Source organism: Pithys albifrons, chromosome 4 (genome assembly GCF_047495875.1).
Source record: "Pithys albifrons albifrons isolate INPA30051 chromosome 4, PitAlb_v1, whole genome shotgun sequence".
NCBI classification, from domain to species: domain Eukaryota; kingdom Metazoa; phylum Chordata; class Aves; order Passeriformes; family Thamnophilidae; genus Pithys; species Pithys albifrons.
Genome location: NC_092461.1, coordinates 4,687,675 through 4,704,961, shown reverse-complemented (window position 1 = coordinate 4,704,961; position 17,287 = coordinate 4,687,675). Strand labels below are relative to the sequence as shown.

The 17,287-nt window shown below is 42.5% G+C and overlaps 1 protein-coding gene across 2 annotated transcripts in view; it reads right to left on the bottom strand.

The window, feature by feature from the left end:
- The window catches only part of NEDD9 (neural precursor cell expressed, developmentally down-regulated 9), a 99,522-nt gene that overhangs the window by 32,446 nt on the left and 49,789 nt on the right, over window positions 1-17,287 (bottom strand). The window contains exon 1 of one of the 2 annotated variants that reach the window (XM_071553259.1): window positions 5,904-5,971. The exons of the other annotated variant lie outside the window; for it this stretch is intronic. Within the exon in view, the coding sequence (XP_071409360.1) occupies window positions 5,904-5,915 (12 nt within the window). The 5' untranslated portion in view covers window positions 5,916-5,971. Of the gene's footprint in view, window positions 1-5,903; window positions 5,972-17,287 lie in introns of those variants that run through there. 2 annotated transcript variants of the gene reach the window in all.

Here is a 17,287-nt window from a genome sequence, read left to right as displayed (position 1 = left end):
ACAGTTTCCACTACTGTAATGTCTAGACCAAAAGGCAAAAGAAAACTGTCCCTTGCCAAGAGCAGCCCGTGATAATCAGGCAATAATATGCAAAGGCTGCACTCTGAGCTGCTATAAAGTGACCCAGCTTCACTGATTCTGAGAATTGCAGCCATTTACAGGCAGGAGAACCTCTAAATTCAGCTTTACTCAGCAGTAGCCTGATTTAATAAATATTGCTGAATACATGCCATAAATACTGTTTTTGTAGTGCAGTCCCAGATTGACTGACCAAGCCTACTGAAGACTTGGCATAAAGAATTTTCAGCAGTCAGAGTACTGTTCTAACAGGTAAATGTCCTCTGCTTTCATGGATGCTCAGAGTGCAATGTATTATGTAAAGAGGCATCTTGAAAAGTGACTTGCACATTTACAATTCCAAATGTCACTGAATGAGGGCTCTTACAGAGGTGTGAGGACTTTAAAGTCCTAAGAAGTTCAGCTACTTGTCTCCATCAAGTGCAGCCAGAAATGGGAGCAGTGGAAGATAAGGGTTCTCCCCAAGTGTTGCAGCAAAGGTAGAGACTTGTGCATGCTCCTCTTAAGTGCTGAGTTGCTTTAAAAATGGAATGAAACTCTAAATCTTGAGAGACAGGTGGGTTCCTAATTGCTGATGGTATGAACAGGATTTAAGTACTTAAATGTCTGTGATAAGCTAGTCCAAATAAAATAAGCAAAACCAAAGTGACTTGATTTAGGCCCTTAAGTGACCCAAGCCCATCTATTGTATGAAGAATGCATTCCCATGCCCCTAACATCTTTGATAACAGCAATATGACAAGTAGGAGGCTCTGTGCTCCTGGTTTTCTACTGTTTTGTATGCTCAGAGACACAAGGCTGTTTGCTGTTCCCAGATACTGAGGGAACATCCTCTTCTCTTGTATTTGTGTGCAAGAGCAGGACCTCACACTTGGCTGAGGACTACCATGAGTGTAAGCTCTTTGCAGGAAGACAAATAGGCCCCCTACTGTTTCTAAAGCTGGCCAAAGCACTCAGTAGGTACACCCTTTCCAGTTTTGGCACATGGAAGTATGATTTGGGAGAATTGCCTCAAAAGTTTCCCCTGGTCACCAGACACACCTGACCTGGCTGCAACAGCACAGGCAGCTCAATAATACAAATGTCTCCTGAGAAACCACACACAGGAGTTCAATGTTCAGTCATCAGATATCAGTGCAAGGACAATCTTTTCTAACCCCGCTTGTTGCTGTGCTTGACACTGTGAGATTCCAAAGGTGAGTTTGTATGTGGTCTTAGGAACTGTGCTCCAACAGTTTCCCAGTTCACAATAATGCTCCGTGAGACTTCTCCAAACTCTACCACACATTCTGCAAAATAGTGGTTATTGGCTTGGAAAGGCTGCGGAACTCTCCTGAAACGTGCTTTCATTTTATCTTTGCAGAAGAGATTTGCATAAATCTTACTACTAGGCATTTTTCCCACTCTCAGATTTGGTAGGTTCCCCCTTGATGAGGTCTTTTGATAATATGGCACTGTTTGGAATTAGTAGTGTTGAATCAAGATACCTCAAGGCCAAGTAATACTCTGCTGTTCCTCCAACCTCTAACAGGACCTTAAAAGCACAAGTAAAACCTCCCAGATAAGTCTCTAATGTCTCCTGTGCTACCTGGAGTCAAACTCAACTGAAATTATCAAAGAAATAAGAAAGACTGTTCATCTGGTAGTTCTGCTTCCCCATCAAATACTAGGAACTACTGGACAGAGACAGATTAGGCTACCAGCTTCTTGATTAAACAATTAGTCAAGAGCAGTTCTTAGCACAGAAGTTTAGAAATCAGGCAAAAAACCTGCATGCTGTTAGGTGCAATGCTTTGTGATGGCTCTTCTTCCTCTGAACAAAGTCCTGTAGCATCCCTAAGCCTCACCAACTTCGCCTGTAAAACAGAATTAAGAGCACTTTGCTATCCTACCAAGACTTTGGGAGGGCAAATCAATACTGTTGTGGGAGTTTCTCAAATACCCTGAGCTATTGAGGCACTTTACTAAGTATATGAATATATAAATCTACAGGGGGCAGTGGGAGAGGAGGGAGGGGCACACAGAGGCCACGGTGGGGAAGGGTGGGAAGCTGAAAATGACAGTGAAGGAGATGGTCCTTCTGCTACATCTCACTAGTGCTGCTGGTGGTGGAGGCCTGAGCCTGCTGGACTGGCCACCTCCCTCTGTACATGCACAGATGAGAGAAAAATCATGAAGCTTTCATTTTAAGTGAGACAGCACAAACTTGGGATGGTTTCCCCCCTTGTTGGTTTGTTCCTCTAGTACTACATTTCACAAGGTTTTACAGTTCCTATTTACATCTAAGTTTGACTGTCACCCTGTGATTGCTGAGATATTGAAAAAAATGAAAACAAAGAGGAGTGAGGAATAAACGAAGCAGAGAGGATTTGGTTAATAAAGTACAGGCAGTTCTTTTCCCTTTACATGGTCCAACACTCAAAGCATTTCATTGCCAGGGTTACAAGAAGCTTTTCACAAGCATTTCTAGTTGGGAATATTGTATTTCTTCCCAGGGACACTATTTTGTTTGTCTTGGCATGCAGACATTGTAATCAAGTCTATATATTACAGGACTGTGCCTTAGCACAAATGGCAGGCATTTCAAACCCTATTTAGGTTTCTTCCTTGCCCAACAAATTATCTAAAAATAGATAATCAAGACCTCATACTTTACATCTACGTCATTCCTTTTGGCTTAAATGAGGTACGGAATGTAGGATTTTTTTTCCTCTCCTCTTTCACTAACAGTTTGGATGTTTTAGTAAACAGAGAAGACCCCCTTTCTTCTTCCCCCCCTCTTATTTTGTCTTGCTTGTGAACAGCCAACAAGCTACAAAAGCCTTGTTATGATAATTTCTTCTTCCTTTTGCTTCTGTTGCACTTTTATGGCCTGAGATAAGAGCACTGGAATTGCTGGCCATATTTATTCTCTCCAATCCATGTTCTTCTCCACTCATGACAACCCACTGGTATTTCTGTTCCTAAAAAGTGTATTACAGCTGTAACTGCTTCATCCTTGGAACCACAGTCTGTGTTTGCTTTCAGAAAAGGCAGACCCACCTTCTGGATTATAGAATACTCTGAGAACTCGATGGGATGCACTTCTGTGGTACATGGAGATTGGGCATAAAAGAAAGCTGCTGTCACCAAAGAACTGAAGTGTTGCCCTAATACAACCACATCCCTACAGCAATTAGTTTCTGAAAGTAGCTTTTAGACAATTAGTACTAAGACATGCCAACAAACAACATAAATATTTGTTAAGCTTAACCTTTCCTATCTTTCAATAGCTCAGTTAGAATAACTTTTGTGTTCTCCAGTATTTAACCAGAACATGAATGGCTGATCAGACCTAACCTGGGGTCAAAGTTGTCTTTGCTTTAAACAGTCACTTCATCATCACTGAATTTCACACAGTGCACAAAAGATGGGCAGTGCTGTAAAGACATATAGAAGGCACAATTCTGAACTTGCTTGAATCCATGGGGATTTTCCCACGGCTTTCAGAGGATTCAGACTTGAGTATTAAGTTGGAAGAATGTTTAAAGAAGGAGATGGACAATAGAAAAAGCTTAAATGAAGGAAGAGAGAGAACAAGTTTTGAAAATGTTGGACTAAAAAATGGGTACATTGAGTGGCAGATGGGATTTCTAGACCAGAAATGACCTTGGCTTTAGTCACACTGAAAGAAATGCCATGAGTGATGGAGAGACGTATCCAGGGTCTCACCCATGAGTCAGTTCCTGTTCTTCCCTACTGTTAATACTCTAAATTAAACTATAGTAAGCATTTCAATTATTTCATTAAATGAGGCCTTATAGATTATCACAATGAAAGTAAAGAATTAAAGGGAGCAGTTAAATAGAGCTGAATCTGCACCTGGATGCTAAGCCTTCTCTGAAGTGATGGGATGTCCCCAGGCATCATGTGTGCCATGAGCATTCTCTGTTTCTTTAGTTCATGTATACAATAAAAAAAAAAGATTTTGTTTTCATATAGGAAGATAAAAGAAAGAAAATACAGAAGGAACAAAGACTGAATGAGCAGGTATTTTCTTAGTATGGTACTCCAGGGATAAGAAATAGATCTAAGGATGTTTGTATGAGTTCAACAGCGTAAATAACTACTTCACATTTCCCAGGGAAAGTAAACATTCTAGTCTAACAAGAAGCTTTTTAAGGCCAAACCACTCAGTCTTTTCTTTTTTTTTTTTTTAGTGGCTTTTTCTTTCTGTGTCTAGCCTTCTCTATCTAGAATTACGTAATCACAAACCCAAACCAAAATTTTCATTCCCACAAGGCAGGGCAAAGGAAACAATACAGAGCAGGGAAGACTTCCCCCTTTTGAGCCACCTTATCAGTTCCTATTCTTTCAGTCTAACTGGACTATATATGATGCTTGACCTCACAGTTGAGGGAGGTCAGGTAGTGACTTGTCAAGAAATCAGGAATAAGTATCCAAAACCATTATTTTGCTACTCTGATCCAAGAGTTGCTTAGCCATGGGCAGTCTGAAAGCAGTTTGTGAGCTCTTGGACTAACAGGGACACAGCTCTTCCTACCCTCAAGTGCCTGATAAAATGTGCTCAGAGTAACAGCTTCTCTAAGCAGGTATAAAGTCTACCTGAGCTTATTAGAGGTAGACAGGAGCAATGAGATGAATTTCATGTCAGACTTCAGATTAGTCAGTTGTTTGAGACACAATTAAAAAAAAAAAAGCCATCAGATCCAGACCGCATTTTCAAAGTAATGGATTAACTTTGTTGATCCACACTCTATACAATTTCTTTTTTCTTATTGTTCTTAACCACCATGAGATGGAGAAACTGTCAGCAGCTTTGAAAACTTTACTCTGACCTTTCCCAAAGTTTGGGTATGAGAGATCCAGAAAGCTTGATCTGAGCAAAGAGATCCACAGAAAAAGCAGGAAAATCTGTGCATATTTACTGAGATGTCACTTGTGCTTTTCATTCTGCCCAGGTTTATATGTCTTATACAATGCTATAGCATTATCACTCTTACACTGTACTGCCTAAGTTGAGAGATGGACTTAATTCCAAAGCAACTCAGTCTCCAAGTAAGTCTATAGCACATGCCATTTCCAAAATCACCTTTTTATTAATGCTGAAGTTATTTTTGGCAGGAGAAGCAAAGTTTTTCCTTCCTTCCCCCTTTTTTTTTTTCCCATCACACAAGATTACGATATGTCTGTACAGTAATCTAAAGCCCTGTGGGCAATCCTGTACCTTGCCTAGACGTTTTTGAGTAATATTAGGATGAAAGCCTCCACATTAGTGTCTTTTGAAAAAGAAAGAAAGGAAAAAACACTAAAAAACCTAACCATAGCAAAAGGTTGCTACGAGCGATTATTTAGTAAATAATAGTAATTATTTAGTTGCTAAGAGTATTATTTAGGATAACAGGATCTAATAAGGGGGATGGGTTACAATTTAAAAAAAAATATGGGTTTTCTTTCTCTCACTTCTGACCCATCAAACAGACCGCATCGTGATAAGGAAATATCCACAAGGGCTGGAAGGGGGTGAGTTATCTCATGGGGAGAAGCGGCGGTACCTGTCCCAAACCGCGCACCAGCATCCTGCCTTTCCCGCATCCCGGGCTCACCCCGTTATCCAGTCCCTTTGCCCCACGGCTAACACCCCGCATCACCCGGGGGGACCCCCGCGGTTTGTCCTCCTCGTCTCCAGCAGGACCTTCTTTGGGGCTCCGCGCACGGAGAGGCAGTGCAGGGGATGGGGAGACGCGGCCGCACTCACTCACTTGCCGTGGAGGGAGCCCGCGGCTCCCGCCCCCTGAGCCCACCCAAGCACGGCAGCGGCTCACCTTGTACTTCATGGCTGCGGCGCGGTGCAGAACTCCTGCGGCTCCTACTCCCGTTCCCGCCGCATCCCCGCGGGCTCTGCGCGCCCCGCGCCGACCGCGCCGCGCCAGCCTGCCCTGCTCATTTGCATACCGCGCCCCTCATTGGCTGCGCTCCGGTGCGAGCGGCCCCGCCCCCGCTCCGTTCATTTGCATAATGTTCCCCTCATTGGCCGCGTCTCGAGGCGGGGAACCAGCGCGGAGGGTCGCAGGTTCGAGCCCGCGGTCGGCGGGTTCGCGCTCTCTCATGCTCCGGTGGGCACAGACGCTCCATCGCAGAGACCCCGAGACCCCCGCCTGTGCTTTTTTAAAGCTGCTTGCCTTGTGAAAGAGGGCCTGGGGGTGCTGGTGGGCAGCACGCTGAGAATGAGTCAGTGTGTGCCCAGGTGGGCAAGAATGCCAATGGCATCCTAGCTTGTATCAGCAATAGTCTGGCCAGCAGGATCAGGGAAGTGATGTTCCCCATGGAGTGGGCACTGGTGAGGCCACATCTCAAATCCTGTGCCCAGCTCTGGGCCCCTCAATACAAGAAGGATATTGAGGTGCTGGAGTGTGTCCAGAGATGAGTGATGGAGCTGGGGAAGGGTCTGGAGCACAAGTCTGATGGGGAGCAGTTGGGGATGTTTAGCCTGGAGAGGAGGAGGCTCAGGGGTGACCTTATCATTCTCTACAATTCCCTGAATGGAGGATGTAGCCAGATGGAAGTCAACCTCTTTTCCCAGGCAAAAAGCAACAGAATAAGAGGAAATGGCCTCAGGTTGTGCCGGGGGAATTTAGATTGGGTATTAGGAAGAATTTTGTGATGGAGGAGATGGGTGAGCATTACAGTGGGCTGCCCAGGGAGGTGGTGGAGTCACCAGCCCTGGAGGTGTTCAAGAAATGACTGGGCATAGCACTGAGACCCATGGTCTGGTTGACATGGTGGTGTTTGGTCAAAGGTTGGACTTGATCTCAGAGGTCTTTTCCAACCTAAATGATTCTTGATGCTGCAAACCTTTTCCATCCATCCCTTCCTGAGCTACCTTTGTCACATGCAGCTTTTGGGGAGGGCCTGAACACTGCTCTATTCTTGTCTTTGCAATTATTTTTGTTCTTGTTTGTCCCCAGAAGATGATATTTTTTAACTGCTACAGCTCAAATCAAAATGCCAAGTGTTCGCTTTGCCTGGCTGCAATTTAAACACTGATTAAACACCAGAGGCCAAGAATGCTTTAATGGTCTAGAGATGTCCATTATAAAGACTGACCACGGTAAATACAGATTATTTGGAAGAAGGTAATAATTAACTCTAGTATATTGAGGGCAGAAAAGAGTGGGGAAAATAAATCTGTGGTGATCCTCCATGCTTTTTAAGTCAGGTCACTTAATCAGGCACAATTAATATGGTGCACATAATAGGAAACTTTGTGTATGGACATACTCCAGCTTGTTTAGATGAACAGGAAATAAATTCTCTCCTTTTTGCCTGAGCTGCATCTTACCCAACATTTCTAGGTCACAGATGGACTCAAGGCTATTTCTAGTGGCCTAAGGAAAAACAGCAAAGAATAATCTTGTACTACTATATTACAAACACAACTACATTCCATAGTACATGGTTATTCTTAAATTTTCATGTGACTAATCCTCTAGAGAGGGATCCTATTGCTAAAATGGCTTCTTGACTGCTAAAGAATGTCATACTTTTATCTGCAATCTTGTCTGTTCTCTGATTCCAGCATATGTGGCTGTATCATACAAATTTACTAAATGGAAGCAAAAATACTTTATGTTGTCTTCTTGACTGCACATGCCCTAATAGCTCATTGGTGTGAGTCCCTGTCAGTACAAAAGATGGCTCAGTAATTAGTGAGAAGAGGGAGTTCCTGCTTTCTGCAGTGCAGAGCGTGCCACTGTGGCTGGGCTCCCCATGCAGTCCTGGCTCTAACTGGCTGGCTCTCACTCCTCCCAGGCGTTTTTCCCTGGGTCTTTCTTTCTGTTTTCGTTGTTGCTGTTGATTCTTGTGATTTCCCAAGAAGATATATGAAACAGATGATATTTTATATGTACTGGGTTTAGGGCAGTGTTGTTTTAAGTGCAGCATCAAGATAAATTTGGGTAGTTTCAAGAGAAAAAAAACCCTAATTTTTATGCCGTGTCCCCAGAGACTTTAATTAAGAAAAGAATTCTTCCAGTGATTATGTGTAACCAGCTTACTCTTAGGAGACTGCAAATCTCTTTGGAGTATTTCTTAACTAAAGAGTTAAGAATCAAAGAACCTTTGATTTTCTTTTTTGCATGTTTTGGCCCTTCACACTCCAAGGAGAAAATTTCTTCTAAGTCCAGAGGATGCAATAGCTAAGGTGGTAACATGGTATTGGACTAACACCCAAATACAATTCCTTGCATAAGGTTTGGATAATCTCTTTGTGTGGCACCATTACCATGAAGATAAATGCATTAAAGATTGTAAAACCACATCAGTAAGAACCGGATAAGTACTGGGGACAAAAATAAGAAAAGTAGCATCATATTTTGGACTTCACCTATTTTTAAATGCAGAGTGCATCTGGTTTCCAGTCATCCTACCAACAGTGATGCTTTTCATGTAATTGGCATTTTTTCCTGAGGCTTTACAATCACATTATGAAACCTAAGCACGTTTGAGAAGCTGTGCCTTCTGCTTTTGTTTTAGCTAGCATTGCTTTTAATGTGTGTAAAAAGTCCCTGACTGATTTCAATATGAGGTAACAGATGTGTTAATATGAAACTCTAGTTGGATTGTTCCCGTGTGTATATTGTTTTGCCTTTATCGCTCTCCATAATTCATATTAAAAACTTTTACTTAGATGCCACTGGAATGACACTTTGGACACAAACCCACAAAGCCCATCAGTGTTCATAGCTGTACTTTAGAACACTGAAGAAGCAGATGCAAGAGCTGGTATTTTACAAGCAAGAAAAGAGATTGCCATTGCAATCCACAGTGAAGTCCCACTACTCATTTTATTCACACCCCCTCCTTTCCCCCTCTCTCACCTACTCTGTTTACTTTGAGGGGGTTTTTAATTTCCCCAAGGTTTGCCCCCCTGCTTAGTGCAACACTTTTAGCAGAGCTAGCAGCATGGTGGAGCTCCACAGTCTATCACGAATATCAGGAATTAGATACACCTTGAAAGAGAGATTTATAAATGTGATCCACTAACCTTGACACATTACTGTAAGAAGTCAGGATTGCAGCAGGCACATTTGTGGTTAGTGCAAGCACTCTGCTGCTTTTGATGACCTTGTCAATGGCCATGCCTTTACTATGTAATATTGTATTTCAGGTGTAGTCTAGGAAAGTTTTGAGTCAGTTGCCTTGGCTAATCAGCTCAATTATGCAATGGAACTTGCTGATGAGGAAGCTGAGACCTGGTATTACTGATGTCTGTGTTTCAGAGACAGCTTGAATTATATTGCCAGGATTTATAACTGCAGGATCCTATTGAAGTTCTCAGGAGGGTAATTCGTGTAATGTGTCTTTTTGCTTCGCAGCACAGCAATGACTTGATTCACTGCCTCATATTTTATTCTGCTGCAATTCTAGCAGAGTAGCAAATGGGCTCTGTGGCTTCATCTTGTGCCTCCAGCAATGGCTTTTGTTTGTTTCTTTGCTTTTGCTGAGGGCAATTAATATTACTCTCTGCTCATTTGGGCAACCTGCTGTTTGTGTCCTCTCATACACCACCCTGCTGAGTTTATCGCTTGCTCTGTTTCTCACCACACTGCTGCTCTGTCTTCCTCGTGCCCTCCTGTCTGCCAGCTGGGGTTCTGGGGCATCTGGGGGACAGCAGCTGGTGAAATGATAGGGCAGCCACAGGGACTGCTTGTCAGCTTTGTGGCTGGGCTGCCACAACCCTTGGCACACAACGTGGAACGGAGCTGTCAGCAGGCTGGGAAGGGAATACCCATTGAAGCAGATCAGCTGCCAGCTATCACCTTGTGACAATTGATAGGAGAACATGAGACAGATATCCTGCTCTGAAAGTTACTCAAACAAAAATCCCTTGTTCCTGTTTCCCCATTGACACAATCTGAGAAAAGAGAGACACAGCAGAGTCTCTCACTCACAGCTGAGAGAGTCTTTTCAGGAAGGGTCTGTGAGCTCTGTGTTTGGGAAACATTGAGCTGTCTTTTTTTTTCCCCTTCACAAAGCCCTAACTATCTCCTGGATAACGTTGTGTGGCATCTGCATCACTTCTTGCTGTGATACTTGGCCAGGGGTTTGGAATTAAAATTAAGTTATAGTGCCACTGCACTTTATGAGCAAAGGAGTGGTCATTATTAGCCATATGTCCTACCACATCTGTTACACTACCCAGGCTGGTTCAGTGGGTATGCAGTGGATGGAATTTCTTCAGTGCAGAATAGTTTTATACACACTCAGAGTGCTGGAATTTGCTTACTTGGTCAAATCTGTTAAAAAAGATGAAACGCTGCTGTTTCCTGAGAAGAACATCAACAAAAGTTCACCACTGACGTGGTCAGGATTCCGTGTCTGTCTGCACAGAGAGGCTCCCTCTCCCACCTCACTAGGAGATAATGCAAAAAAGATTTCATTCTCACCCAAAGAAGGGAATAGTTTGCATTTCAGCAAACCAAAACAAAGTCTACTCTGTTTTTCTTTGACCAGTGATGAAAATCTTTTCAAGCAAGTGGTCTATTCCATTTAACAGTAACAGAAGCCTGCCCTGACAGACAGGGGAGTGGGTAGAAATACCTATAGTGGCAAAGTTTAAATGCGAGGGTCAAATTGTGAGAATAAATATTGTGAAGAGAATTACCTTTTTAAATGTGACTGTCCTTTGCCATTTTACCTAAGATCCCTTTTAACCACAGAGCTAGCTAATTTGCCTTGCCTTAGAATCTTACATTTCCTTTAGTATATATGAACTAATCTTACAGACATCCCACCTTGTTTCACAATAAAGGACAAAAGCTGTTCACATTCTTGAGAAGGGCATTTTATGCAGTGTTTCATGAGGAATCACTCATTTAACTTTGTAAGTCAACCATCAAGGCTCTGTTTAGTGACCTTCCTTCAGATAAAGAGAATAAATGCAGCTCCCTCTGTCCTCTCTGTTTTGCTTCAAATGCCAGCCAGAAAGAAACATACTGGTGTACTCCCACCCAAAAGGTTTTGAAAGTGAATCCAGCCTTTGTTAGCTTGAGAAATCATGGAAGGGGGTTGGAATTTAGATATTCTGGCTCTGGCTGTCACTAAGCCACTAGTCTGGCCCAGTGAATAAAACCTGAAAAGTTTATTCAGTTAAAATCAAAAAGAAAGGGGGGGGGGGAAGGGAGGAAAATAAATACCACTGCCATTTTATTTTGTTATGACATGCAAGCAGTCACCTTCTCAGGGGAAAATGACCATGGAGAAGGGAAACTGTGGAATTGCTGTTAAAACAGCATGAGGGACATGTCTCACTCTGGAGAAAGGAAAGGAGAGAATGTAAAATCAAAAAGAAGTGAATTTATCTCTGGTCCAGGGCCAAGCACTAACTGCAGATGAGGATGGAAAGAAATATATTTTCCAGGTCCGTGCAGCACAGCAGCTCCCCAGCCATCCAGCTGGTGTAGAACACGTGGGTCAGGGGGACTTCATGTTCTCAGCAGCGTTTGGAGGAATTTGTGGAAGACAACAGTGATTGTAGCTGAGCTGTCACATGCCCTTGGCAAAGCTGGGGCAAAGTGTGAGCTCTGCAAAGCTTGGTATGTGCACTGGTGCAGATGACATTGGTGAGAGGAGAGGAGGCAGAAGCCCATGGCTTCAAGACTGGTTGCAGGGCTGTGGCAGATTGATCTCCAGTGCTTGCCTGCCCACAAACTGGTGGTGTTGGGAGGGGAAGAAGAATGTGAGGTATGCAGGGAAGATTGGAGAGGGAAAAGAATGTCAGCATGGAGCACGCACTGGCCTATTCCTTCCAGAGATACTGTCAAAGGCTTATTCATTTCCCAAACAAACAAACCAGTCTAACAGTTGTACTTGCAGACTACACTCCTTTATTTTGCCCTCCAGCACAGAATAATTTTAATACATGGGTTAAAAAATACAGGCTTGCTTCCAGACGTGTGGCGTGCATGCCATTCAACCTACTGATGCCAAAAGAGGCTGTTTTTGTTTTTCTTACGAAAAGCAGAAATAGAACAACTATGGAGACTGCAAAAGGCTCCTGTTCTCTCTGCTTCACAACTGTACAGATGAAATATGGTAAATGTAATATAGGGAGGTTGCTCAAGAGGAAATGTATGTTTAGATATCACAGCTCATTTAAGATGAAAGGAATCCAGAATTGGAACCGGAATTGCCTCAGACGAGAAACTTGGGCACAAAGTTTAAGCATGTTGAGCTTTTCATGCAGTTGTAAGAAATCATAGTGCTGGCATCCAAAAGTTCAGATCTTTACTTGAACTTTCTACTTGAATTTTCCCCATTTTGGGTGAAACTCTGGAGCTGAGATTTTATCCACATGGGTCCTCTTACATTATTCCACCGAATATTAAAAATTGTTAAAATAGATATGAATTGTGTAACGTTTTTCTTTTCTTTTGGTTGGTTGGTTTGGTTCTAGGTTGGGTTGTTGGGGTTGGTTTTGGTGGAGGTCAACCAGCATATCCCAGCACTATGATCCCAGTTTGGAAACACTCTTTTGAATACATGTGTCTGACATACTAAATCTGGGAAAACAAAGTCCTGACTCAAATAGCACATAACCCACCTGCAGAGGAGTTTCTTCATAAAAGCAGCAGTGTGAGTGTGGACAATTAAGTAGGAAACAGTGGTCTGGAGTATAAAGGTTCACTTTCCTGTGACATCATGTTTGATGTCTAGAAAGATAAGGTTTTGTAGATTAGCACCAGAAGGTTTTTTCTCGGGAGATGCAATCTCTCTCACCTCATCACACGCACACAGAGCAATATGAAGCAATTCCCATCCTCTGAAGCTCTTTCTTGAAGGCAGAAGTGCACAGCTCTGCTCTTTTCAATCTCTGTGCCCCACTCTTGCCTGCTTTTACTGCCCGCCTCTCCTTCTGCCTCTCCTTCCCCTCCTCCTGTTTTCCCACTCCTGCAGGTGGCAGGGTGAAGAGCCCCAATTCAAAGCACACTTTAGCACTTCCCTTTGAACTTGTGTAGAAGGAGGTTGCAGAGAAACAACCTACAAAATGGTGTATAAAGAGGGGTATATGTTGAAATCCTTACACATCTATTAGATTTAAACTGCTGCATCAAAATCCTTGAAATCCCATGAATCTTCTGTGCCTTAACTCCATCTCAGGAAGTAAGGACCAAAGAAAACTTTGTTTGATACTCTCTCCTTCCCCCTGATTTGCAAAATGAGCACTACTTTAACTTGGAAAAACATCAAAAATGACCCTAAAATACAATCTATCTGTAGTATAACTTGTCCATCAGTTCAACACATCATCCAAGGAATTGTCCTGTGACTGGACTAGCCACCTGTGTTCATTTTGCTTGTAAAGTTTGTTCTCTCTGTTTTTAGGAACCTTTTATTGTACATATTCCACACTTCTTTTAGCAAAAGTGATTTGCTGTTCTTATGTTTTTGTGTTTTCCTCTCCCCATCTCTCACTAGCAACTCTTTCAAACCTAAAGTATTTCTCTCTGCTAAGGCCAACAGTTCAGTAGTTGTTCACTAGCCAGCAGACAGTTTTTTTCCAGTGGGAAGAGAAGCAAAAATAAAAATTTAATGAAATGCATGTTTGGGATTTAAAAAACCAAAATCAATCCAAAGGCGAAAGTTCTGTATCGGCTTTGCTATCAAGCTTTCCATGCAGTTTCACCTTGGGGGTGTTTTGAGGCTTGAAGAATTTCAAGGAAGTTTTCTTCTTTTGGAGGTGTTTGAAGGGATGATATAAGGAAAGCAATCGTCTTTTCTCTCTTTTCCCTCAACCAGATCTGTGGAGGTCAGTTGATCTCCATAACAACAGAGAACAGCATGTGAAATGTCTCACACTGACATATTTTTCTCTTCTTTGAGTGTTGGTGTTTAAGCTCTCATCTCATACTCAGTGTAAATTTGCATCTCCACAAAACTGCCAAAAATGGTTATCTTTGCTGCCATCTAAGTCTGTTTATGGTCTACTCTCCTCAAATCATTCTTTAAAGGAAAATGACTGATTTCCAAACCCCTCCTCCTCTTCTGTTATTTTTAACAGGCATTTCAGTCTGATGTCTTTTAAAGAAAAGATCATTACATTACTGTGTGTTGCAGGACTCTCAGGAAACAATACTAGAAGAGAAGGAACGTGGGAACTCTGTCCCCTCTCTTTTCCATTGCTATCATTTGCAAACTCTGAAAGCTTCCAGCAATGGGGTAGCCAGAGATGGGGTGAAAAGGACAGTGCACGTTCCCATTGGCAAAGCTTCCCTCAACTTCAGTGGGACCAGGATTTGGCCCATGCCACGTAGCATCCCAAGCCTTGAGTTAAGGACTTAACTGGCTCTTCATGGTAGATTGTCTCTGCTGAGAGAGGCAGCACTTGGAGATAACTTGACACACATGAGTATATGTCACAGTAAATCTTCTGCTTGCTTCAGTCTGCACTTACACTTGCACAGCTGGTAGAAGCCCCAGTCGTGACATCATACCAAAAGAAGGCCCTACACAAGTCTTTGCTGACCTCTCTTTCAACACCTCTGTTCTCTTCTTTCTCTGCTCTTTCCTTCACACCCCAGCTGACTCATGGTGCTTGTTCCTCAAGTCTGATGAGAGCTTGAGTCATAAAAGTTGACACGAGGATTTGACACCTCGGGTTCTCTGAGTTCAGCCCTGTCTAGGAGCTCTAAAGATCTGCCTCCATGTGCAATTACAGCTTTTGAGGAAGGGCTTGGCCCATTTGTTGTGTCATAAGGTCATGGAGTATGTATGTCTGGAAGCCATGAGTCAGGGGATTGGAGAGGCTCTCCAGTCTTCAAAGTTTTGAGGTGGAGTGTTTTAGTTCTGGCTCTCTAGACAGTAAGTAGGCACTGTAAAAGGACCTTAGTTATGCTTTCCAAACTAAGTCACTGCAGCACCATAGTGAGCACAGCTGCTATGGGATGGGTCCAGAGCAGCTATCCCAGGAGTTGCTGCTTGCAGGGAAAGACCACGGGATGGCTGAGTGTTTTTCCAAAAAGAAAGCCATGAAGGTTGTATGTATGCACGCAATCCCCTCTCCTCAGAACATAAGCAGTGGTCTGACATGACTGCCCAGTGCTGTGAACACTGTCTCAGGCACATGAAAGTTAAAGATGTTCTGGGAGAGCAGGTTTCAGGGATATATGTGTAGATAGGATCAAAGTGTTTGGACTAAAGCCAGTGGCATAGGCTCCTTAGACTGTTTTTATTTCATTTTCCTTATTTCTCAGAGATGGATATTCTGGTGCAGAGATAAAATGCGGGAGAGCATAAGAAATGCAAGGTCCCAAATGCTGACTCCCAACCTAAGCACATGGGTGAGGGAACTCTGTTGGACCAAGCTGATTTTATAGGAGCTGTAACCACTGTGGGGAGGAATGGAGGGAGACCTTCCTTGAATTCGTGGGAAAAGGGAAGGAGGGCAAGAAAAGGAAGAAGAATAGAGAAACAGACTATTATTAATAAAAATAATGAGAGTGAAACAGTCAGGAGTATCAGGGATACAAAGAACCCACACCTTATATGGATCAGTACAGATCATGGCCTTTTCTGTCTTTTGAGAAATCTGTTCCACTCCATACTTTGATATTTAAAACATTCTGCCCTTGATAAATAGCAAAAAATATGGTCCTTAAGGACCAAACCACGTTCTGGTAGCAGCCAAGGTAACTTTATGAAGACAGACAAACTTGTGTTAAATTAAAAAAAAATACATATATATCACGCTAGAAAGTTATGTAAGATTCTATTTTAAAATCATCTGGTCCTAATTTACTAAATTTACTGCCTCAGAGCTAATGCCAAACTGCTACATTTGATTTATAGAAATACTTTAGCACATTTTTCCATCAGGCTATTGTAGAGTATATTTACTGCCTTTTTATTATAGTTAAAAATGCAGACTTCTTTAAAGGAAAGGAACACTTCTGAAGAGCTTATTGATAGTTTCTCACAGAATGCCAGGAGACATGCAGATAGTAAACAATGCTGTGTGCTTAGGAACATTCCACTCGATTTTCAACTCCTTCACCATCTCTTTTTTTCTCTTTGTAATTGAACAAAGTGATCCATCTGGTAAATGGATGTTTGAAAACGTCCAGTTTGTGCCAAACCACTTTTCTTAAGCACGGACTACATTTTTTTTTCAGGCAAATATTTAAACAGCAGCCATACTGTGATGCATTGCTAACCATTAAAAAAAACACACACACAAAACCCAGACAGTGGGCAGGGGGGAGGCAGAATGGAAGAAAGCTTAACAAATATTCCATTAAAAATCTATCTAAAAATATCACGCTAAACAAGCCTCCTTCTTCGCCTTTCTCTCCCTGAACTGGGTCCTTCATAACTTTTTGAAACTTGTGCAACAAAATTGCGTTCCAGAAGAGTTAGTTTTTCAGTACTTTTGAGAAGTCCTCGTGCTTTTTTCCTCCAGCATCCACCTCCCATTGAACTTACCCACAGTGTTTGACCCATGTGCCCTGAGTTCTCAAATTTGTGGATGGTGGGTAGAGCTCTGGTTCTGGACCTTGCCTAATTTTATTCATATGTGCTGATCTGCAGAACCCAGAAATGCCAAAATGCCACAAGTGGAGGGAATTTTTCTAATATTTCCAGCTTGAGCAGAAGCAGTGGGTATGAGAGATCCCCTCCTCTTCTGTGGTAAACTCAGACGAATTCAGATTTAATCTAGCAGTCATACCAATACCTCTTCTCAAAAAGTCCCCATGCAGTTACCCAAAACTGGCATTGCCTGCTTTCATTTTGACACCTCTGTTTCCTCATCCATCTCTACAACTGCTCTCTGTTGAGTCTGAGGTTCAAACTCAGAGTCTCCTGAAGTCACACAATCAACTAACCAACTTCAAAAACTTTAAGTCCTGTTTTGAGTCCATAAACTCTCTCCCATTTTAAAGCTCAAAGCTCTGAGTAATTTTGCAACTCAAGGGAGTGATATTTTTTGCCTTCATGCAGCAAAACATCAGACTCTTAATGCCAGCTTCAAAAACAACATCAAGGCTTTTAAAGTGCCTGGTTTCAGTAACAGTACTTCCAGATGAGTTGGGTTTGCAGAGCTGTTACTCCAGTAAAAGAATGAGAGAGTGTAATCCTGGTCCTATCAATGCAGACTTAAGGGTGGCTGTGACTTCATCATATCATTAGTTCAGTGTCAAGATAGAGAAGA